General features: G+C 49.5%; 1 protein-coding gene across 1 annotated transcript in view; it reads right to left on the bottom strand.

The window, feature by feature from the left end:
- The window catches only part of C15H16orf96 (chromosome 15 C16orf96 homolog), a 37,765-nt gene extending 16,641 nt beyond the window's left edge, over positions 1–21,124 (bottom strand). Inside the window, 9 exon segments of the mRNA XM_060031000.1 lie at positions 20–94; positions 4,121–4,231; positions 4,595–4,680; positions 7,030–7,729; positions 8,070–8,181; positions 8,247–8,392; positions 8,602–8,682; positions 10,087–10,191; positions 20,580–21,124. Of these exon segments, the coding sequence (XP_059886983.1) occupies positions 20–94; positions 4,121–4,231; positions 4,595–4,680; positions 7,030–7,729; positions 8,070–8,181; positions 8,247–8,392; positions 8,602–8,682; positions 10,087–10,191; positions 20,580–20,996 (1,833 nt within the window). The 5' untranslated portion in view covers positions 20,997–21,124.
- Between the last annotated feature and the right edge of the window lie 3,542 nt (positions 21,125–24,666).

Below are 24,666 nucleotides of genomic sequence, written 5' to 3'. Positions count from 1 at the left end.
GGAATCTCTGCTCACTCACCTCTTTCAGCTCCTGCTCCATCGCACTTTTGTCTGCCTTGTACATTTCTAGGTTTTTAATCTGAGAATGGACAACCTAAGAACAGAAGCAGAGGGCATGTCAGGTATCCTCGGAAGTCCTGAGAATAGCCTCTACCTCCCACATCCACCCTAGGCAGGGACAATGGGGCCAGGTGGACAGCAGGCGGGTGGCACATTGGAAGGCTTGGGCTCCAGGTGCCCAGATCAGAAGGGAAGGAACATGGGACTTGGCAGAAGAAGTCCCCTTGGAGGTGGCCTCACAGAACTACAGGTGGCTACACAGGAAAGGAAGGAAGACCTGAGGAAGGAAAGCATAAACAAACGCTGATGCTTTGGGTCCCTAGATGTTTAAGACAAGTGCATCTCTTCTGATCTGTAATGGGATCCCCGTGAGAATGAGAGTCAATTCACCCACCAAGCACTTATATTCCACACATGCTGTGCCCCAGGGTCAGGGGAAAACCTTATTTCCCATCCCCATGACTCCATGAAAAAACAACTCCCTGCATTAATTCTGCCCTCTCTCCACTTATTGGGCCCTCCCTATGACAGCAGCAGCCAGCTAACCTGCTTGGGAAGAGCCTCACATCCAATGGGCCATGTCCCCAGAGGGTAGGGTCACTCCTCCTCCAAAGCTGGCAGCAGGCTTCTACTTCTCCCTACATATCTGGTCTCCCTTTTACCCTCAGAAACAGAACCCCCAACTTTTAGCTGGCATCTGGCAGACCAGAATCATGACTATATTTCGCAGCCTCCCATATAGCTTGATGTGACCACTGAGGTGTAAATGGAAGTGGGTCAGTGTCCTCTTCACTGCTGGCTTGGAAGCAGAGTTAATGACTGGAGTGCCAGCAGCTGTCTTGGACCATGTGGTGTCCTTGTGAATGGAAGTGACACACCATGGAGTTCAATACCAGCTCTGAGTTTCTTGAATGTAAAAGAGAGATACACTTATGCCTTAAGTCAGTTATTTGGGAGTTTTATGTTATTCAAAGATGAACCTAATTCTTTTTTTTTTTTAATATTTATTTATTTATTTTGGCTGCACAGGGTCTCAGTTGCGGCATGTGGACTTCTTAGTTGCAGCATGCATGCAGGATCTAGTTCCCTGACCAGGGATCGAACCCAGTTCCCCTGCATTGGGAGCGTGGAGTCTTTACCCACTGGACCACCACGGAGGTCCCAAGATGAACCTAATTCTAATTAATGCAAAGCTCCTTCACATCCACCTTGCCCCAGATGGGTCTCAAGGTCTAGGATGGACGGCGGAGGTAATGGAAGGGAGATCCTGCTTCAGCCTTGTGTCAGGCTGCTTCCTCCAACACCACATTAGCAGGGAGCTGACCTTTTGGAGTCATCAGGCCCAACATTAACACTTAGATCCCCACTTGGCTCTTCCTAGTTAAAATCTAGAAATAAAGAGGAGCCGGGAGCCTCTAACTTCCACTGCCACAGTAACCTGCGTACTGGGTTGACTAATGTCCTCCCCAGAATTCATGCCGGCCCAGAACCTGTGGACATGGTCTTATTTGGAAATAGATCTTTGCAGATGTAATTAGTTAAGATGAGGTCATACTGGATTAGGGCAGCCCACATGGATGAGGAGGCCACGTGAAGACACAGATATACACACAGAGAAGAAGGCCACGTGACAACGGAGGCAGAGATTGGAGTGATGCGTCTATAAGCCAAGGAACACCTGGAGCCACCAGAAGCTGGGAGAGGCCAGGAAGGATCCTCCCCTAGAGGCTTCAGACAGAGCAAGGCCCTGCCAGCACCCTGATTTGGGGCTTTTAGCCTCCAGAACTGTGAACGAGTACATGTCTTGTTTTAAGCTATCCAGTTTGTGGTCATCTGTTACAGCAGCCGCAGGAAACTGGTACACCCACTAAGTGGCAGAATCGGGATTGAAACCCAGGCCTATCCAACCACAATAGCAGGCTGCCTCCCAACTGGCTGGTTACTCTGCCTGAATCTGTTTCCTCCTAGTTCAAGTGGCATTAATACCACTCCTGTCCCAAAGATGCTGAGGGGACTAGAAATGGCACTTTCCTAGGAGAGTTGGCATTTGATACACATCAGCTGTCTTATCCTTCCCCTCCTGCACCAAGCCAGAGCCTTGGATATAATAGTTTGTTCCAAGAATGGCTTTGGAATGCAGCCTCTGGCTTATAAAAGACACCTGTCCACTTGCAAAGGGCAAATAATGTTTTCACATTATTTGGGTCAGTAAGAAAGAGTTCTATCCTCACTTATTTTCCTGCTGGGTTCTTAGTGGGAAACACTCCAAGAGGAGCACTCTAAGGTGATGGAAACATTTCCATCTTGATTGGGTGGTGCTGACATGGGTGTACCAAGAGGCAAAAATTAATCTAGCTCTTACACTTCAGGCCTGGGCATCTTACTGTGCGTAAAGCATACTTTCATTGAAAGCAGATACTACTGCTCCCCCGCAAAAAACACGTAAGGGCTTTGGTGCTGTCCATCTTGTTGACTGCTGTATTGCTGGGCCCTGGAAGGGCACCTGGCACACAGTGAAGGCTCAATGACGTTGGCTGAATGACTCAGGGAATGAATGGGGATTTCTCGTGCCACCTGTTAGGTCCAGAACATTTTCTCCCAGGCATCCAGGTAACACAGTAACAGCGGTGTTTCCTCTCTAGTCCCGATGTTGCGACAGAACCAGGGCAGAGGTGTCTGCCCTCCATCCTTCCTCTACTGGAAGGGCTCCATGAGGCTGCTGATCTCTTGCAGCCCATGTTCATTTAAGAACTATTTAATGAAGCGTGCTGGGTACAAAGCCCAGCTCCTGATCCTTCCAGGGTTCACTTTTATAAGCAATTAGTTCTTGCTGGCACAACGGGCAGGAAGGAAGTCTGGACAAAGGCTGACTTGATCCATTTGGTCTGTTTGGCCAAACTCCTCTTGACTTTCTCTCAACGAGTGACGAGTGACAGCTCCTTGGAGGCAGATCCTACACCCACCCCCGCCACCCCGAGCAGGGCAGGACATGGTGCTGGACACACATCAGAAGTGCTGAAAGAACTGGCCCCAGTCTCCAACCAGGAAGGACACCAATAGGTCCCTAGGACATGGCATCCCAGTCTCTCTGAAAAGCAGTGGCTAAATGAGGGCGCAGAGTTGGCAGGAGACTATGGAGTTCCTGATCCTGGTGCTCACAAAAGTCTGGGCCTGAAACCGTGTATTGGGAGCCCACACACGGCCCAGGCACTCCCTTCTTTCCCCACTTGGGCTGGGCATCGGCTCACCTTCAATGAACTCCTCTCCCGTCCAAGTTGCCTTGTGCACGCTAGCCTGGTCACTCTGTGTGACCGCCTTGGGAGGGGGAGCTGTGCCCTCGCCTTTCGCTCCCCACACCCTAATGCATCCCACCAACAGCCCCCTGACTTGGAATCAGAAGCCCTCTATGGAAATCACCTCAGGTGGATCTGTTTGGGATTTTGTCTCTTTATACCCTGGGGTCATCTCCTCCCACCGGGAATAACTTTGATCCTTTCCCCAAGGGTCTGGGATGCCTCTGGGACAAGGCACAGATGGGACTGGTCCCGAGGTCATCAGGGCAGGGTCATCAGGCCAGCTCAATGAGCCCAAGGGAGAAGGTGTCTGGTTGAATGACCCCTGGGAGGTGCTCTGCATCGTCCTCACATTTCTCATGTCAGACTCTGCTGTTCCGGACAGGTCCCATGGTGTGAGAACTCGGGAACAAGCCAGTTTAGGGGAAAGGTTATGAACATGAACAGCTGGCCCAAGAAATCCTCTTATCCACTCACCGACTCATTCAGCACATTCTGAGCCTTCACTTTGTGCCAGGCACCCTTCTGGCGTGGGTGACCCAAGCGGTGAACGAGACAGATCCTGTTCAGGCCCTCTTGTTTATGTGTTGGGGGTGCAGGTGGCGGGATTTGTTTGCTTTTCATGGAAGTATAACTTACACACAGTAAAATGCCAGGAAAGTGTCCCTGGTTCCCCTGCCTTCAGGGTGTCTGTGAAATCTTTGGGGAGAATCTGAATGTCCCAATGAGGAATCCTCCCTCCTCTGGGCCCTTCCGGACCTCCGAACCTTAAACTCATCCAGGCGAATCTGGAGCTTGTCCACTGCCCTGTCCAGCACGAGGTGGTGGTCCTTTATCATCTCTATCTGGTGGCCCCAAATTCTCTCAAGTTCCTCCTCCTACAAGGGGGAGACATAGACACAAGAGGCCTCTGCTTCTGAGGTCGCCACGGCTGGGAAGGGACTTCAAGAGAGTACCAGACCAGGGCGTCCCCAGCCTGCCAGCCAACTGCCACTTTAGACACTTGTCAGAGGGAACCATGTGGCCGCCCACCACTGGGAGCCTTGCACCAGCCGGGGCAGACCTGCCTCCGCGGGGCTGCACCTCCCTTCTGAGCCCCACTCCCTCCCCAGGGCTCCTTTCAGCTCCAGGACAAATGCTGCATCCAGAAGGGCAGGGCCTCCACCTGGCTCTGGCCATGGAGTCTGCCATCACCTCAAGCCATCGTCTTCTCAAATGCCTTTTCTGCCCGGGACACTGACCCTCATCCTGGATTTCTGGAGGCTGCCAATCTTTTCTTGCAATACGTCCGCCGTTGTCCCAAGCTTGGAAGAGGCTCCCATATTAGCTGAAAGCAAAGGAGGGGGTGGCTGTTGGGGGCAGGGATGGGGGAAGATGCTTCATCTAGAGTTCCACCTGCTTCTGTTATATTTAAGGCAGTGCTTTCCAACAGAGAGATGCTGTGAGCTTGGGGACCTTTGAGATCATCTAAAATTTTCTAGTGAAAATTTAAAAAAAAAATCTAAAAATAAGCAGGTGAAATTAATTTTTTTAAAGATTTTTTTTTGATGTGGACCATTTTTAAAGTCTTTATTGAATTTGTTACAATATAGCCTCTGTTTTATGTTTTGGTTTTTTGACCCCGAGGCAGGTGGGAGCTTAGCTCCCTGATCAGGGATCAAACCCACATCCCCTGCATTGGAAGGTGAAGTCTTAACCACTGGACCACCAGGGAAGTCCCAGGTGAAATTAATTTTAAGAAAATATTTTGTTTAACCCAATATAATCCATGTGGGTTTTGGGGGGGCCACACTGTGGGGCATGCAGTATCTTAGTTCCCCAACCAGGGACTGAACCCGTGCCCCCTGCATCGGGAGCTTGGAGTCAACCACTGGACCGCCAGGGAAGTCCATAACCCAATATAATCCAAAATAGCATCATTTTGGGAATTCCCTGGCAGTCCAGTGGTTGGGACTCCACGTTTTCACTGACGAGGGCCCGGGTTCAATCCCTGGTCAGGGAACTAAGATCCCACAAGCTGCGCAGCCAAAAAAAAAAAAAAAAGCATCATTTTAATATGTGATCAACAAAATGATCAACGAGATATTTCACATTCTTGTTTTCGTATTAAGCCCTCAATATCTGGTGTGCACTTTGTGCTTGGACCATATGGGAACTTGAACTTGCCCCATTTCAGATGTTTGACAGCCTCGTGGTTATCCTATTAGGGAAACCTCTCTGGAATTTATTGCCCTCCCAGAAATGGTCCTGAGAAAAACTATGGAGTATTTACTTGTGAGAGTTTATGAAATGTATTATCTCATAACAAGATGCAAAGGGGGATTTAACATAAAAGGAGAGGGGTGAAAAAAAAAAGTGCCCTATATCCAGTTTTGGATGAGAGGCCAAAAAGTGATGTACATGACACAGCTAGGAGGGTAGGAAACACTGTAGCCAAGACACATTCACAACCTATTTTTAGTTTTCTTAACAAAAATGGCAACTAGTCAGAAGTAGAGTTTGGGCTATTATGGTATTATGTTTTATATTTAAATTCATGACTATCATGACCTAAGCTGTGCCCCAGAATTCACAGAGATCGATGTGGTTCTTTTTAGCTGCTCGAAGTTCTTTTTCAAGATCTGTGGAATGGCACTGCCCATCAGGGGTGGCACCATGTATGGATTTGACTTAGGCTAATTCAACTATTACACCTGGCAGAGAGCGAAAAAGCAAGATAATGATTCAAAGAGGGGAGGACAGTGGATCTGAAAGTGGGTTCCCTGAGCCAACAGCAGCATAAGCAGCATCCCCCAGAATGGGTTAGAAAGAGAAATTCTAGGGCCCCACTCACACCAACAGGTCAGATCTGGGGCTGGGCGCAGCAGCCTGTGCCTTACCAAGCGCCCCAGGGATGCTGAGGTGAGCTTAAGGTTGAGAACCACTAGGGTAGGCCATTCTCCTCTCCACTCCCCACAGTGAACATATGCCCATCATGGGCATGAACTGGGATCATAAGTCTATTGGTACTACTGCCACCTAGAACATGACTGTGGTCTTTTTTTTTTTTTTTTGCGGTATGCGGGCCTCTGACTGTTGTGGCCTCTCCCGTTGCGGAGCACAGGCTCTGGATGCGCAGGCTCAGCAGCCATGGCTCACAGGCCCAGCCACTCCACGGCATGTGGGATCTTCCCGGACCGGGGCATGAACCCATGTCCCCTGCATCGGCAGGCGGACTCTCAACCACTGTGCCACCAGGGAAGCCTGACTGTAGTCTTTAAGAAAACATATGTTTGCCCAGCTGTTGTTCCTAATCCCAAATTGACCACTTCATCTGGGGTCTATTCAGTGCTATTAGACACTCTGGTTGATCTGGACTTATCAAAATACTGTACAGCAGTACTATTTTATGGGCTATTGAAAGGGAATTTCCAAGAGTAATTTTGACTTGATTTTCCTTCTTGAGCACCAACTTTAGACCCTAACCACCCTTCTTCCCTAAGATAAGACCTCACTGTACATTCATTGTAAAATAATAGACTAGTAAGAGGCTAATGCTTAAGCCAAAGGAATGAATGGCTAATGGTTGAATGCACATTTTGTTGGGGCAGCTAAATGAAGGAGAGGAGGTGCTTTTCAAAGGCCACAGGGAGGGCCTGAGCCCTTGTTACCCTTCCAGAAGCCAGGCCAGGCCTACCTAGATAAGTCATATGCTGATGCAGGTTGGATGACAGCTGGGAAAACTCTTCTTTCAGGGAGTCATGTCTAATGAGCATCTGGGCTATGTGGCTCATGGAACACCTGACAGCCTTCTTCTTGTCTTCAGGGGTCATGGCCTGTTTGGCAGCCAGCATGGCCTGCGACAGGGCCATGTTGGGAGGGACACGGGCAGAAGAGAATGAAGGAGAGAGGACGTCCTCACAGTCCACCTCTTGCAAGTCTTCCATCTCGCCGTCCTCGGTGAAGGCCCCACGGGAGGTCCCTGTGCCCAGGATGTCTGCAAGGACCCCTAAGGGCCCGGATGCGGCCACGGCTGTTGCTATGGTGGCCAATTTGGTGGCCGGGGTGTCCTTGACCAGCCTGGCAGCCGCTTTAGCTGCCCGGGCTGCCGATGTCGCTGCAGCTGTGAAGGTGGCTGCGGCAGCAGCTGCAATGGCAGCATTGGATTTTATCTGCTGAACCGCAGACGGGGATCCCTTAGGGAGTACTTCCGTGGAGGCCTCAGCCCTTGGGGCTCCATCCTGAGGGACTCCCACTTCCACGGAGGAATATTTCTCCTCCTTTTCTGAGAGAGCTGAGAGCTTGGATGTGTCTCCCTGGCGAGACCATGACTGCAGTAAATGAGGCTAAGCTGAGCCTAGTTCCGTGGCTGGGGGTAGGGTCCTAGAGCCCCGGAGCTGGGCAGACAGGGAGCCCGACGGGCCTAGGCCAGGCTGGAAACAGCCCAAGCTAGTCCCGGGCAAGCCTCTGGGAGGAGGCCAGCCTCGTGGTGGTACAGGCCAGGATCCTGATTGTGTGGGCTGAGGACCTGGGGCAGGCCCCAGTCCAGGGGCAGGCCCAGGTCCAAACGCAGGCCCAGGTCCAGGTGCAGGCCCAGGTTCGAGCACTTGGGCCTGGTCCGGCCCCTGGGCCCTGGGAAGCAGAGCTGCTTGGGCAGACTCCTCCTCCTGTAGCTGCCCTGGACTTGGTAATGCCAGATGGTCTCCAGGAACTGGGGCGCTGGATGGCCTCCACGACCTGGCCGTGGCTAACTTCTTCGTGGTACTCAGCCGTCTGAGGAAGGTCGATCTGCAACATGTTCCGCAATCTGCCACCGCTTGGAATCATCCAGCAGTTGTGGAGCAGTTCCCTGCGGAAGAGGGGGCTGGGCTGGCCAGGGCTGCTCCAGACCAGCTCAACGATCACCCTGCCCACTCCTCACTCCGCCTTCCCCAATGCTCAGATGCTGCCTCTCCGCTTCCTCCTTCACTTACCAGGGTGAACATGGCCTCATGGAGGCTGCTCCAGAGCACCATGTCCTCAGTTTTGGGCATGGTAGTTATCTTGTTCTGGAGAGAAATCTGGGGGGGTGGGAAGGAGATTGGGAATAAGGGTCATGAACCCAGAGGGTGTGGAACCCTCAGTGGCTCCCTCCTCCATGCTGCCCTCCACACTTGCAAATAAATGGGCCTTTCCAGATTGTGTTCTCCTCCTACCCCTCCTTGCCCCCAGCACCCCTGGGCCTGGAGGGCGGGGGTCTGGCGTGGTAGGATGGGCCCCAGACCCTCACCACTTCCAACTGCAGTGCACTCATCTTCCAGTTCTGCCCTTTCAAATCTTCAGAGAAAGCATCTATTCTTTCCAGATGCATCTGTCAAATGAGCCGAGCCTGTGAGCCAGTGGGTACAGGTTCTGGTCCCAGCCCTGCTTCTCCCCCAGCTCAAATGCAAAGGCTTAGCTGTAGGTAACTAAGAGATGGAGAAGGAAGACCAGATTCCAAAATAACTGTTTCCCACTGAGTGGGAAAGGGTTCCCTGGGCAAATAAGTTTGGGAAATGCTAGGCTTAAAAAACATTCAGGGCTTCCCTGGTGGTGCAGTGGTTGAGAGTCCGCCTGCTGATGCAGCGGATGCGGGTTCGTGCCCCGGTCCAGGAAGATCCCACATGCCACGGAGAGGCTGGGCCCGTGAGCCATGGCCACTGAGCCTCCGTGTCCGGAGCCTGTGCTCCGCAACGGGAGAGGCCACAACAGTGAGAGGCCCGCGTACCGTAAAAAAAAAAACCCCAAAAAACATTCAATGGGTTTCTATACTGAAGGACTTCTCAGAGCCTTTAATGGGCCAAAGTACCTTAAGAATCTCCAAGAGGTAAGCTGAGAAGGCATTGTTTCCCAAACAGATTTGGCCAACTGTCTGTTTTAGTGTTTCATGACAGTTTCCTGGCAGTGCCCTTTCTGCTCAGATGGGAGCTACACAGCCCAAGACTGAAGTTCTCACAGTTGCCATCATGATCAAATACGTACACTGACCTGTGTATTAGGGATGATACAGTAAATCATGTTATTTGGGGACAAGTTGTAAAACCTCAGCCATAACACCAGCCTGGGGTGTTGAGGCCTGGCTTTGGAGCCCAGCTCTGACTCACCAGCTGTGACCTTACACTTCAGGGATTCCATATCCTTTCCCATCACGGTAAGGAGTTAGAACATGTCTGGGTTGATATTCTTGTGGCTACAGAGGGAGCTAGAATGTATGCCTATGCTAGGTTTACTCCACTTTTCAGTGTGAACAAAGTTTTCTAGACAAGGAATAAGTATTCTCTTTCTGATAAGTTGATGGACTATTATAAGCCTGGAGTTACCAGGACTTGGGGAGTACCTGCGTGAGAATGAAGCCAACCCAGAGGAAAGCATCACTGAGGGAGAGATGTTGAGCACCTTGGTATGTGGTATGAACATCTTGATCTGGCTGTAACTGAAAGCATTCCTGACTTTTTAGTAAATGAGACAATAAATTCTCTTCTTTTGCCTAAGCCAGGATGAACTAGGTTTCTGTCACTTACAAATGATGTCTTAACACAGCAGGGTGAGGATCATTGTGTAAGCTGCAGAGAGTTCAGTGGGATGGACCAAGTGGCTCAGCCATGTCAGACCCCTTCTCCTGCCCCCATAGCTGTGTTCTTTGACTAAGAACAGGCTTCTTGGATTTACCCTGTTACCCCAACCACCAGATGTCCAAGCAGCATGGCCAGTATGAAGGATGCTGGGGAGGGTCTACCTTGTCAAACATGTCCTTCAGCATGGCCACATCCTTCCTGAGGGTTTCAACAGTGACCTTGAGTGCATAAATGTCAGTGAGCAAATCCTGCAGGGTCTTCATGGACTGAAGAGGGAGAAAGGAAAGGAAAGTGTGAAGTTAGGAGCAGCTGGGGGAAAAGGCAAGTAAAGTGTGGAAGCTCTCTGGTGATGGCCATGGTTCAAGAAGTCTTTTGGGCTCTTCCAAGGCCTAGGCTGGAACATATTCAGAGGCCAGAAAATGACACTGAAGTGAATCCTGCTCTGAGCTCTCAGGTGGCCTAAGTGGGAAGGAGGCAACCCTCGGTTTGAATGTGTTCAGTAAGCAGGAGTCACTCATCATGAAGCATCTCATGCCCTTTGGTAGGAGCCACTGGAAGATCAACAAGGAATTTATTGGATTTATATTTTTAAAGGGTACTTCTGGCCGCATGTGCAGATTGGCCCTTGGAGGGTAAGGGGGAAGCCAGAGGAGCAGGGAGGAAACTTCAAGGCAAGAGCTGATGGGTGCAATGTTGGTCTCATAGCTCAGCTCCAACAATGACTGGGGCTGTTACTGCATCTTCCTAGATTTTAGACTCCTCAGTAATTAAATGGGTATGAAAAAACTGTGATAATTTATATAAAGGGTCTAGTGCATAGTTAGGCATTCAGATAACAAAAATAACAAATAGTGAAATGGCAGAAGTCCTTCTTACCTGTAATTACATTAAATGTAAATGGCTGAAATTTCAGTTAAAAGGCAGAGATTGGCAGAATAGATAAGAAAACATGATCCAACCTCATGCTGTCTATAGGAGACACATATTAGATTCAAAGATACAAATAGGTTGAAAACAAAAGGATAGAAAAAGATATACTATGCAAGTCAGTAACCAACAGAGAAGCAGAGTGGCTACACTAATATCAGACAAAATAGACTTTAAGATAAAAATTGTTACTAAAACACAGAGGTACATTTATAATGATAAGAGGGTCAATCCATCAGGAAGATATGATAATTATAAACAAACATGCACCTAGCAATGAAGTCCCAAAACTAAATGAAGCAAACACTGAAATAACTGAAAGGAGAAATAGTTGAAGACTTCAATACCCGATTTTCAATAATGGATAAAACAATTAGATAGAAGATCATCAAGGAAACAGAAGATATGAAGATCACTATAAACCAAATGGATATAACAGACATCTATAGAACACTCCACTCAACAATGGCAGAATATACATATTGGGTTGGCCAAGAAGTTCGTTCGGGTTTTTCCATAAGATGTTACGGAAAAACTGAACAAACTTCTTGGCCAACCCAATAGAACATTCTACCGGATAGACCATATGTTAGGCCGTAAGACAAGACTCAATAAATTTAAAAAGGACTGGGCTTCCCTGGTGGCGCAGTGGTTGAGAGTCCCCCTGCCAATGCAGGGGACACGGGTTCGAGCCCTGGTCTGGGAAGATCCCACATGCCACGGAGCAACTAGGCCCGTGAGCCACAATTACTGAGCCTGCGCATCTGGAGCCTGTGCTTCGCAACAAGAGAGGCCACGATAGTGAGTGGCCCGTGCACCGCGATGAAGAGTGGCCTCCGCTTGCCACAACTAGAGAAAGCCCTTGCACAGAAACGAAGACCCAACACAGCCAAAAATAAATAAATAAATTTAAAAAAAAATCCTCAAAAAAAAAAAAAAATTTAAAAAGGACTGAAATCATACAAAATGTGTATTCTCGACCACAATGGAGTTAAATTAGAAATCAATAACAGGGGCTTCCCTGGTGGCACAGTGGTTAAGAATCTGCTTGCCAACGCAGGGGACAAGGGTTCGAGCCCTGGTCCAGGAAGATCCCACATGCCGCTGAGCAACTAAGCCCGTGTGCCACAACTACTGAGCCTGTGCTCTAGAGCCTGCGAGCCACAACTACTGAAGCCTGGGCTCCTAGAGCCCGTGCTCTGCAACAAGAGAAGCCACCGCAATGAGAAGCCCACGCATGGCAATGAAGAGTAGCCCCTGCTCACCGCAACTAGAGAAAGCCCACACGCAGCAATGAAGACCCAGTGCAGCCAAAAATAAATAAATAAACTTTATTTTAAAAAAATCAATAACAGAAGAAACTTTTGGAAGTTCACAAATATATGGAAATTAAACAACATTCTCCTAAATAACCAATGGGCCAAAGAAGAAATTGCAAAGGAAATTAGAAACACTTTGAGATGAATTAAAATGAAAACACAAACACACCAAAACTTACAGGATGCAGCTAAAGCAGTGCTTAGAGAGAAATTTTAGCTGGAAGTGACAATATTAATAAAGAAGAAAGATCTCAAATCAATAGCCTAATCTTCTACCTGAAGACACTGGAAAAGACAGATCAAAATAAAACTAAAGAAGGTAGAAAAACTGAAACAATAAAGATTAGAGTGGAAACTAATGAAATAGAGCAGGGGTCCCCAACCCCTGGTCCACGGACAGCAGGAGGTGAGCAGCGGGCAAGCAAGCAAGCTTCATATGTATTTATAGCCGCTCCCCATTGCTCACATGACCACCTGAGCTCCACCTCCTGTCAGCATTATGGTGAGTTGTACAGTTATTTAATTATATACTACAATGTAATAATAATAGAAATAAAATGCACGATAAATATAATGCTCTTGAATCATCCTGAAACCACCCCACCCCCTGGTTCGTGGAAAAATTGTCTTCCACGAAACCAGTCCCTGGTGCCAAAAAGGTTAGGGACCACTGAAATAAAGAACAGAAAAATAATAGAGGAAATCAATGAAACTAAAAGCTGGTTCTTTGAAAAGATCAACAAAATTAGCAAACCTTTAGCTGGATTGACCAAGAAAAAAAGAGAAGACTCAAATTACTAGAATGAGAAATCGAAGAGGGAACATTGCTATTGACCCTACAGAAATAAAAAGAATTATAAAGGAATACTATGAACAGTTGTATGCCAACAAATCAGATAAGGTGGATGAAATGGACAAATTCCTAGAAAGACATAAACTGCCAAGACTGACTCAAGACAAAATAATCTGAATAGACCTAAAACAAGTAAAATGACTGAATTAGCAAAACAAAAACAAAAACAACACGTGAAAAAAGGCCCAAGCCCAGATGGCTTCACCAATGACTTTTATCAAAAATTTAAGGGACAATTAATACCAATTCTTAACAAACTTTTCCAAAAACCAGAAGAATTCCTAACTCATTCTATGAGGCCAATATTGCCCTGATAAAAATCAAAGATATCACAGGAAAACTAGAATATGGATGCAAAAATCCTCAACAAAATACTACCAAACTGAATCCAGCTACATATAAGAAAAATAATCCAATTAAAAATGAGCAAGGACTTCCCTGGGGGTCCAGTGGATAAGACTCCACAGTCCCAATGCAGGGGGCCTGGGTTCGATCCCTGGCCAGGGAACTAGATCCTGCATGCATGCCACAACTAAGAGTTCGCATGCCGCAACTAAAGAGTCCACATGTCACAACTAAAAGATCCTGTGTGCCTCAAGGAAGATCCTGCATGCCACAACTAAGACCCAGCGTGGCCAAAATAAATAAATAGTTTTAAAAATGGGCAAAGATCTGAACAGACATTTCTCCAAAGATGATATACAAATGGGCAATAAGCACAAGAAAAGGTGCTCAACATCATTAGTCACCAGGAAAATAAAAATCAAAACCACAGTGAGATATGCTAGGATGTTTATCATCAAAAAGACAGAAAATAAGAAGTGTTGGTGAGGATGTGGAGGAATTGGAATCCTTATACACTGCTGGCAGGAATATAAAATGGTGCACCTCTTTGGAAAACAGGCTGACAGTTCCCCAAGACTGAAACACAGAGTTACCATGTGGTCCAGCAATTCCACCTTTAGGTATATAGAAATGAAAGCCTATGTTCACAGAAAATCTTGTACAGCAATGTTCGTAGTGGCATTATTCCTAATAGCCAAAAGGTGGAAACAACCCAAATACCCATCAACTGATAAACAAAATCTGGTCTACCCATACAATGGAATATTATGTGGCCAAAAAATAAAGTACTGATACATGCTACAGATAAGCCTGAAGACATTACGGTAAGGGACTTCCCAGGTGGTCCAGGGATCCCATTGAGGCACACGGGATCTTTCATTGCAGCGTGGGCTCTTCACTGTGGTGCGCGGGCTTCTCCCTAGTTGTGGCATATGGATTTTCTCTTTCTAGTTGTGGAGCCCAGGCTCCAGGGTGCACGGGCTCTGTAGTTGTGGCCTGCAGGCTCCAGGGTGCATGGGCTCTGTAGTTTGCGGCATGTGGGCTCTCTCGTTGAGATGCACAAGCTCAGTAGTTGCGGCATGCAAGCTTAGTTGCCCTGTGGCATGTGGGATCTTAGTTCCCCGATCAGGGATCGAACCTGCGTCCCCTGCATTGGGAGGTGGATTCTTAACCACTGTGCCACCAGGGAAGCCCCCAGTATACTTTAAATGGATGAACTTCCTGGTATGTGGAATATATCTCAATAAAGCTTTAAACAATAGCATTTTTGTTTTAACTGCGGGAAACTGCAACACTGTCTATTGGGTGGTATTCACAAGTTACTGTTAATTTTTCTGGGAGTGATAATAATATTAAGAGACCAGTTTTCCAAGGCCTTATCTGCTGTAGATAGAAAAATGCTTTTCAGAGAAATCTACAAGGTCCAGATTCCCCACGTATGCAGGGATGCTTCCCCCTCCCCTTATATCTCTGGGTGTAACCAGGGGACCAAATCACCTGAGCAGGAATCATACCCCTCTCCCATGGGTAACTACAGGGCAAACCCAGAAACGATGGCCTGGTGGGCTGCTCCATGGGTAGGGGCTGCACAGGAGAGGAGGAAGACGCTTTTCTCGTGGGTCTCCTAGGACATGCAGTTAAAGGTTTCCCACAGCAGATCTAGCCTGCTTCTCACCAGGGGGGGTCACGCCCCGAACTCTGGACTGTGTTGGTGGGAGAACAGCCAGGAAGATCCCACTTGGCCCCTCAGGCCACAATCAGGGCTGGGATGGAGCCAAGTTCAGGGAAGCGAATTCTAGAAAGCTGCCCTTCTTGGAAGCAGAATGTCCAGACATTCATTCTCCCTCTGTCTTACTGTCTCTTTCTCTCTGTCTGAAGATGGCTTCAAGCATGTAGGTTCGACCTGGGGTCCAAGTGCTTCCAGAAGCTTTCAAGGGCTGATAAGGGGGTCCAAGACAAACATCCTCTTGAACAATCAGCTAGACTGGTCTACAAGGCCTCAGAGCCAGAACTTGGGAAATGGGAATGCTAACATCACTTCCTTCCCAGGGAAGGAGGAATGCAATAGCTCTTCCCGGCACCCTGGGAAGAACACTGCCAACGCAGGAAGTTCATTACTATTACTGCAATGACTTTCACCTTGATTCTCTAAAACCCCAAAGGGTCTTCCGTGCCCTTAAGCTTTGATTTGGAATTCTCAAAAACCAATTTAAATTTAAAATCATTTTAATTGTGGGATACACAGCAGGAGATTTTGGTTGGGGGAGTAAAATGGGGAGGGAGTTTTGAAATTTCAAAAAAAATGCAGCAACAGGTTGTTACAATCCCCTAGTGGGACACACAAGTTTACTTATGGAAATGGGGTTAGCCAGAACAATCTTAATAACAGACAGTGGACATGGCCCCTGATTTTCCCCTGTGACGCCAGCAGGGGTTATCATAACAGATGAGATAACCTGAGATAACCGAGGCCTCGAAGAGACAGCCAGGGGCTTCTGAGCAGCTTTCTAAAACTCCTGTTCAGGGCTGCCTGGGAGATGCAGGCAGGGCCTGGGAACCTGCAATTCTGGAAATGCTCCCTGGCGCCGGGAGCCTGGGTGGGTGCCCCCCTGGAGGTTGCACAGCAAGCAGGGAGCCCAGGTTTTCTAACCAGTTCTCAATGGGGCGATTTGGCCCCCAGTGGGCATTTGGCGAGTCTGGAGACATTTCTGGTTGTCATGACTATGGGGTGTTCCTGGCATCTAGTGGGTAGAGGCCAAGGATGCTGCTCAGCATCCCTCAGTGCACAGGACAGTCTCCACCACAAAGAATTATCCGGCCCCAAACGTCAGTCATGCTGAGGGTTAGAAACTGCAATCTAAGCTTGCTTAGTGAGGACCTGCTGCCCTACCCGAGCCCCCAAATCCAGCGGTGTGCTGACCAAGAGCACCACCCCTTGTGCTGCACCTGTGGGTCCTCCCAAACCTCTCCAGAAGCCCCCTTGGTGCCTGCCCTAGTTTCCAGGGCACCATTCACCCCATCTGGGGTAGGTGCTGGGGCTGGAAGGCTTGTCTTTCCCCATGAAGGGTGGCATTTGGTCTGCCAGCCTGGCTGACGTGGGCCGGAGTTGGGGGGACAGTGGGAGTGGGTTGTAGATTCTTAGCTAAGCAGCTTGCACCGCCCTAGAACCAGCTACCATGGCAACCCCGACAATGGGTCAGCGTGGTAACCCTGGCAACCTCAGCCAGACTGGGACTTGGCGACATTCTCTAACGGTGGTGGGGACATTCCTAGGTGCACAAACAGTCCTCTGAGGGCGGCATGACCAGTTCCGAACCTGTCCACCAGCCCCCTGTGTGAGCTGGCTGGGCCACTCTGGGTCCTCGTGCATTCTAGGAGACTTCATCCATCAAGGCAGGCCGGGAGCAGGCTGCTCCGGAGGGGCTGGCACCTCAGACATCGTGTCCACCTCTCCAGCTTTGAGGTCCCTGTAACCTGCCCTCAGCCACCCCTGCAGCCTTCTGTGTCTCTAGTAACACTTCTTGTCTTAAAGTCTATCCTGTTCTGATGTTAGTACAGTAACTCCAGCTCTCTTCTGGCTACTGCTTGTGTGGAATATCTTTTTCTATCCTTTAACTTCCAACCTATTTGTCTTTGAATCAGTGTGTCTCTTGGAGACAGCATATAGTTAGATGATCTCTGCTTTTTGTGCGTGTGGTAAAACACACATAACAATACTAAAGTGAACAATTCGGTGGCAGTTGGTACATTCACACGTTTGTGCAGCCGTCACCACTATCTAGTTCCAGAACATTTTCATCGCCCCAGAAAAAAACCCATACCCACCAGCACTCAACTCCCAGCCCCCGGCAACTGACATTTTCTGTTGCTACCGACTTTCCTATTCTGGGCGTTGTCTATGAACAGAATCATGCAGTGTGGTTCTCTGTGCCCGGCTGCTTCCACTGAGCACGAAGATTTATGGCTCACACCGTGTTGCTTTGCCTCTCGCCTGCCTCAGCCCATCTCAGCCAGAACGGACGTCCAGCTCTGTGCTAAGCAGTTCCCATGCTTTATCTTGTTTGGTTTTAATTGTTGTAACAATCCTGAGAGGAGGAGGCCGTGGCCATCCCTCACCCCTTCCAGGGGGTAAGTGGCATCTCAGCACCCACAATCCTATGCCTTCCAACTACCCACTCGGCTCAAGTTGGCACTGGCTCCCCATTTTCTAACTCTGTGACCTCGAGTGGGTTACTTAACCTCTCTGTGCCTCCATTTCCTCATCTGTAAGCACGGGATAATGACAGCACTTTCCTCTTAGAGTCGTTAAGAAGATTAAAGGAGTGAACAGATGGAGCATCCAGCTCACCTGGCATGCAGTGAGCGCTTGTTCTCAAGATCATTCCCCTGGGGAGGGAGCCAGTGGAGGAGTGAGGGTGAAGGGGACAGTGAGGAGAAGAGGCACAAGGCCCAGGAAAGTCAGGCTGGTGGACTCTGCTCTGTGCTTCTCATGGCCTATAGAGTCTCTGAGTTCTAGGAAGGGTTCTTGCATTGTCTGTTTCTGTCACCTCTACAAACACCTGCACCAGGGCTCCCACCTTCTTCAGCCCCCAGGCTGGACGTAAAACCTGGTGGTCCCTGTGTATTGATAGCTTTGGGGTGCCTGCCAGTCCAGGCAGTGGGAATGGGCCCCCAGGAGCTCTAATTCTTAGGCATGACCCTGCCTGCCTGGCCAGGAGTGGACACCTGACCCCAGGTGTGCCATCTCATTCTCTTACCCAAAAATTATAACCAGAAGACCCGGAGACTGGCAGCTGGAAGCTGAGACAAGTTAAGGGCTGTTTTTAAGATGCAGGAGATCTACGAACACTTCCTCCCTTTGAGGCCTGTCCACCCACTTCTTCCTTGGTGCCAATGAGAAGCCCCAGCGTCCTTCAAATAATACACTGCTTTTGTTTAAAAAGAGTCTCAACCCAGGAATTCCCTAGTGGTCCAGTGGTTAAGACTGGGTGCTTTCACTGCAGGGAGCCTGGGTTCAATCCCTGGTTTGGGAACTACAATCCTGCAAGCTGCACGATGAGGCCAAAAAAAAGAGTCTCAAGCCAAATGCCCAGCAACAGGTGAATGGTTAAACCCAATGTGGTCTGTCCCTACAATAGAATACTATTCAGCCATAAAAGGGAGTGAAGCACAGACACAGGCTACAATGTGGATGAACCTGGGAAACATGACGCTCAGTGAGAGAAGCCAGACACAAAAAGCCATATATTGTATGATTCTATTTATATGAAATGCCCAGAATTGGTAAATCTTTAGAGCCAGAAAGCAGATTAGCATTGTTGGGGTGGAGGGAGGAGGAGTGGGGAGTGACGAGGACACAGGGTTTCCTTTTCGAGCCATGGAAATGGTTTAGAAGGGGATAGAGGTGGTGCTTGCACTAACTATCAATGTACCAAATGCCACCCAGCTGTTCACTTTATGTTATGTGACTCGCACCTCAATTTAAATAAGAGGAGTGTTAACCTAAGACATCCTGGAATGACTCCTCCGTGTGATGGATGTTCTCTGTTGCCCCCGCACATCCATCCTCTGCCCCTACTCAGTGCCCTCAGAGGCTCACCCACAGGCACTGCGCTCTCCACACCCCTGGCGCTCTGACTTCTGGCCCTCTTATTTGGCCAATGGGAGAAAGGGAGGAGAGAGAGGCTGGGGTATTTATTCTTCAAAATCCAACTCTTCCCCAAGGCTACAGCTCCTGATGGATAACTGTGTGCTGGGTGGGGAGGCAGGGGAGCAAGGGTTCCAAGGTAGGTCCTGAATCAGAAGGCCTCGGCTCATCCCTGTTCCCCGGTCACTGGCTGCTGCACCCGCAGCAAATCAATGATATTTCTTTTATTTTATTTTTTTTAAATTGGAGTATAGTTGCTTTACAATGTTGTGTTAGTTTCTGCTGTACAATAAAGTAAATCAGCTATATGTATACATATATCCCCTCCCTCTTGGACCTCCCCCCCCATCCCACCCATCTAGGTCATCACAGAGCACTGAGCTGAGCTCCCTGTGCTATACAGCAGGTTCCCACTAGCTACCTATTTTACACATGGTAGTGTACTTATGTCAATCCTAATCTCCCACTTCGTCCCACCCTCCCCTTCCCCCCCATGTCCACATGTCCATTCTCTACATCTGCGTCTCTATTCCTGCCCTGCAAATAAGTTTGTCTGTACCATTTTTCTAGATTCCGCATATATGTGTTAAGATGTGATATTTTTCTCTTTCTTACTTCACTCTGTATGACAGAGTCTAGGTCCATCCACATCTCTACAAATGACCCAATTTCGTTACTTTTTATGGATGAGTAATATTCCTTTGTATATATGTACAACATCTTCTTTATCCATTCACCTGTCGATGGATATTTAGGTTGCTTCCACATCCTGGCTATTGTAAATAGTGCTGCAGTGAACATTGGTGTGCATGTGCCTTTTTGAATTATGGTTTTCTCAGGGTATATGCCCAGTAGTATTGCTGGGTCATATGGTAGTTCTATTTTCTGAGTGTCAGTTTCCTCACCTACAGGTCCTCAATTATCTTTTTTTCATTGAGGTGAGATTCACATAACATACCATTTGAGGGCTTCCTTGGTGGTGCAGTGGTTGAGAGTCCGCCTGCTGATGCAGGGGACACGGGTTCGTGCCCCGGTCCGGGAAGATCCCACCTGCCGCGGAGCGGCTGGGCCCGTGAGCCATGGCCGCTGCGCTTGCGCGTCCAGAGCCTGTGCTCCGCAACGGGAGAGGCCACAACAGTGAGAGGCCCACGTACAGCAAAAAAAAAAAAAAAAAACATTTGAAAGTGTATAGTTCAGTAGCATTTACTGCTTTCATAGTGTTGTGCTCTATTTAGTTCTAAAACCTCATCACCACCCCAAAAGGAAACCCTGTAACCACTAAGCAGTCCTTCCCCATTTCCTCTCCCTCCAGCCCCTGGCAACCACCCATCTGCTTTCTGTCTCTACGAATGTGCCCACTCTGGACATTTCACACAGTGTATGGCCTTCTTTCCTCTACACTGATGAAGGATGGAAACTTGGAGCTTCGGTTCTGCCTGAGTCCAAAGCCGAATTCCTCTCCTGGTTAAGGGCAGGGCCCTTTATCAGGGGCACCAGGTAGGGGTGAACAGCCTGGCAGGAGAGCCAAGGGGGACGGCAGCTTCTGGAGTCCAGGCGGCTTACCTTGGCCCTGGCTTCCTCATTGCCCTCCACTATCCGGAGCTTTATCAGGTTCCATAAGTCCTGGGCGGGCTGGCCAGTGCCCTGGCTGCCCTCCAGCAGCTGGGAGGTGGAGGGCAGTTCCTGCAGCACGGCCAGCTGGCTCTCCATCTTGTCCACATGGCTCACCAGGTGGTCGAAGACGTTGCCGAGCCTCTTCATGGGGTTAAGGATGGGCTGGGAGTCTCCTTCCCGGGGCATGAACATGGCTGGCGAGGTGTGGAGGAAGTCCTCATCCGCCGAGAGGACCTTCTCAAGGTCAGCCATGTGGATGTGCTCCAGGATACCCTGGAGTAGGAGGTGCAGGGCCTTGAAGTTCACCACCCTGCACTGTGGGATGGTGATGTTGACCAGCTCCGAGAACGTGAGCGAGAAGCTCATTCTGCCGGGGTTAGGGGCAGGCTGGGCTGGCCTTCTGGGAGTCCATGGGGACAAACGGTGGCTTTCAGTGGACGCGCAAGCTGTACGGACAGGTCCTCAGGGGCCCGGGGAGCCTGCAAGTCACAGTGGTCAGGTAGAAAATGGCCTCTGTCCCGGCTGGAGCTCAGATGAGTTTCCGGTTGCTAGGACACCAGAGAACGTGGGCGAGCGGGCAAGCTTCTGAGAGCCTGGGGTGGGCAGAGCAGCTGCCCAGTTAATTGTTGAGGAATGTTCCAACAGACCAACAGGCCGCCTTTTAATTCAAGCCCTTCAGTTTTGTAAGACCAATGACCCCTTCCAAGAAGCGTGCAGGGGGCGTGATGGAGAGGCAGCTCGCTCCTTGGAAGCCTCCAGAATCGGGACAGAAGACAGAGTTCTCGGAGTTAGGAAACCCCAGCTTCCCATAATGGAAGCCCAATGAACCGGGCGGATGTAAATTTGCTAGCGGATCCCAAAGCCCTGAATTTCTCCTTGTCTAACCAACAGGAATTTGTATTGGAACAGACACTTCTTGCAGCATCAGTGTAAATACCACATAAATACCACGGGTCAAGTACACAGCTCATAACTGGTCTCCAAAAAGAAGTCAATGGGGTCAAGTACACAGCTCATGACCGGCCTCCAAAAAAAAGTCAATGGGGTCTCTAGGGAAAGATGAGCCCGACTCTGGGGCGGTTTTCAGGGCCTGGGTTTGGCAGTCGAGGTCTCTGTCTTCAGGATCTGGTACCACAACCAACAGCCAGTTTTGTTTCTGACATCTGCCTGTGTTGTGGTGGCTGATGTCTGCTGTCCAGAGCCTTAAGTGCAGTGACTGCCCCATGAGAGGGCTGGACAGCTCACATGCACAAAAGTGGGAGGTCTAATCACACACAGTCCAGCTACAAACCTCCTGACCTGCATGCTTTGTCAAGGGCAGAGTTCTGGGTATCGAGATGAGCGGCCTGAGGGCTGACCTCGTCTGCCCTCAGCTAGAAGGGGCACGGGGGAGGAGAGAGGCAGTGTGGACGGGAAACTGGCCCAGCTGGGGGGGCCTTGGTCCACTTCAGTGAAGGTGACTTCCCAGAAGCCCCAACCGACAGGGCCGCTCTGCCTGTGATGGGCTCAAGACCAAACAAGGCTGGTAACAGTCATGTCTGAACTCAAACAAGAACAGAACGTCATCCAAACTACAAATATGACCATGTGGCCCCTGTCCTGGCTGAGCCGAGTGACTGCTGCTTCTTCACCAGCTAGACCGTTAGCTTTGCTTCATTCCTCCGGCCTTTGAGATAAGATTGGTTAAAATACCATAGAACTACCCCTGCTTCCTGACAGCGCCAACCCAGAATGCTCCCCGCATCGCCTGACAAGGGCCAAATCCCAGAACAAGTCCTTCTACCTTAACCCTCTTGTGAGATGTCCCTGGGATCCCCACTGTGTTGTTAGACTAAAATTTCCTTTTTCTTTTTCTTTTGGTGCACTGTGTGGCTTACTGGATCTCAGTTCCCTGACCAGGGACTAAACCCAGGCCCTGGCAGTGAAAGCACCGAATTCTAACCACTAGACCACCGGGGAACTCCCCATAGACTAAAATTTCAACTGCTGCCTTGACATCTTTGGGTCTCATAGGCCCCCTTGGTTTCCCCTGCTCTTGTCAGAGGTGCCCCCCACCCAGCAGGGAAGGCCCCCCACCCTGCTAGTTCCCCCACCAGCCAGACCAGCTGCACTCCACCCCGTCCTCATCCTGAGGGGCTTCGGTTCCCTGCCAGCCTGTGAAATTATTCAAGCAAGCCCATCATATCCTCCTGTGGGAACCAGGGGAGACCCCCACCCCCCACTACTACAAAGACTGCACCCACAGCCCTTGCTGGTTCCCTCTGCTTCCTAACTCCAAGAACTCTGTCTTCTGTCCTGATTCTAGAGGCTTCCACCAGGTGGCCCTCAGTGTCCTCTTCCCCCAGCTGTGAGTATATGCGTGGATCTCACCTGTCCAGTGCCAGGTGTGGTACTATTGAGGGTGGGGTCTCTTCCTACCAAGGGGTGAGCGGGAGGTGATCAGAACAGGCACGCTGTATGTTCTCCCTTATGGCAACAAGTCCATGAGGCCAACTTTGCTCAACTACAGCTGGGTTCCTGGTGGTCTCGGCTGGAAGGACAAGACCTTAGAGAAAACCTTCAGTGGTTGGAGCTTTTTGGACTTCCGACCAGCACACTGGGGACTGTGGCGCTGTATTATTACGGAACCAGAAGCAAGACCTGCCCAGGTGGGTGAGGGAAGGTAAGGGGGGGTGAGTGAAATGGGCTGCTTAGTGTAGCAGCAAGGCTGGAGGGGAGAGCATAGGGCCAGACTACACGCCCCACAGGCCTTACAAAGAAATGTGAGAGACAGAATCTGAAGCAATTCTCAGTCACTGGGGGCCAGGCTGGGCAAGCTGGTGTAATGACAAAGTGGCTCTTTGTCATTTTGGGGGGGATGCCTGGCATATGAAACCATTCCTGTGTCTGGAGAAGTCTCCACTGTAGGAGTCCTGGTGGGCAGTGGAGCGTTACTAGGCCCCAGCTTACTCTGAGGCTAGGACACCAGCATTTAGGGAAACGTCACAGTCGGTGCTGGCAGCTCCTGCAATCTCAAAGAAACTCACCTCACAGAGCCCAATCTGGTCTCAGACCTTCAAGATAAGGGCTGCAAGCCCACCACAGAGATGCTGATATACTTCCCAGAACCCGGCACTGGACCTGACACTGATTCTTCATTCTCTCCTTCAACCAATATTTATTGAGCACCTACTGTGTGCCAGATGCTGCTCTTAATCATGGAGGAGACCTCAGTGAGGCCTGAGGAGGTCTCTGATCTCACAGAGCGTACAGGTTAGTGGGGGAGATGGACACTTATTTTACAACAAAGAAATAACTTCAGGTAGTGAAAAGAGTTATAAACATAATAAAACAGGGCAGGGAATTCCCTGGTGGTCCAGTGGTTAGGACTTGGCACTTTCACTAATATGGCCTGGGTTTAATCCCTGGTCGGAGAACTAAGATCCCACAAGATGCACAGCACAGCCAAAAAAAAATTTTTTTTTAATTAAAAAAAAAAGGGACTTCCCTGGTGGCGCAGTGGTTGAGAATCCGCCTGCAAACGCAGGGGACATGGGTTCGAGCCCTGGTCCGGGAAGATCCCACATGCTGCGGAGCACCTAAGCCTGTGCGCCACAACTACTGAGCCTGTGCTCTAGAGCCCGTGAGCCACAACTACTGAGCCCATGCGCCACAACTACTGAAGCCCACGCGCCTAGAGCCCGAGCTCTGCAACAAGAGAAGCCACCGCAATGAGAAACCCACGCACCACAACGAAGAGTAGCCCCCGCTCACCGCAACTAGAGAAAGCCTGCTAGCAGCCTGCTAGCACCGCAACTAGAGAAAGCCTGCTTGCACCAACAACAAAGACCCAATGCAGCCATAAACAAACAAATAAATAACTAAATCTATAAAAATACAATAAAAGAGGGAAAAATGAGAGTGGGGGATGGGCATTAGTAGGCTTATTGGAGTAGCTAGCCTCCAACATATACTCCAAAGATAGCCCCTGGGATTCACACCCAGTGGTCTCCCCAAGCACTGTACCAGCTAACCTGGTCCTGGTCCCACCAGCGTG

Source organism: Delphinus delphis, chromosome 15 (genome assembly GCF_949987515.2).
Source record: "Delphinus delphis chromosome 15, mDelDel1.2, whole genome shotgun sequence".
NCBI lineage: Eukaryota > Metazoa > Chordata > Mammalia > Artiodactyla > Delphinidae > Delphinus > Delphinus delphis.
This window is presented reverse-complemented; position numbering and strand designations above follow the sequence as displayed.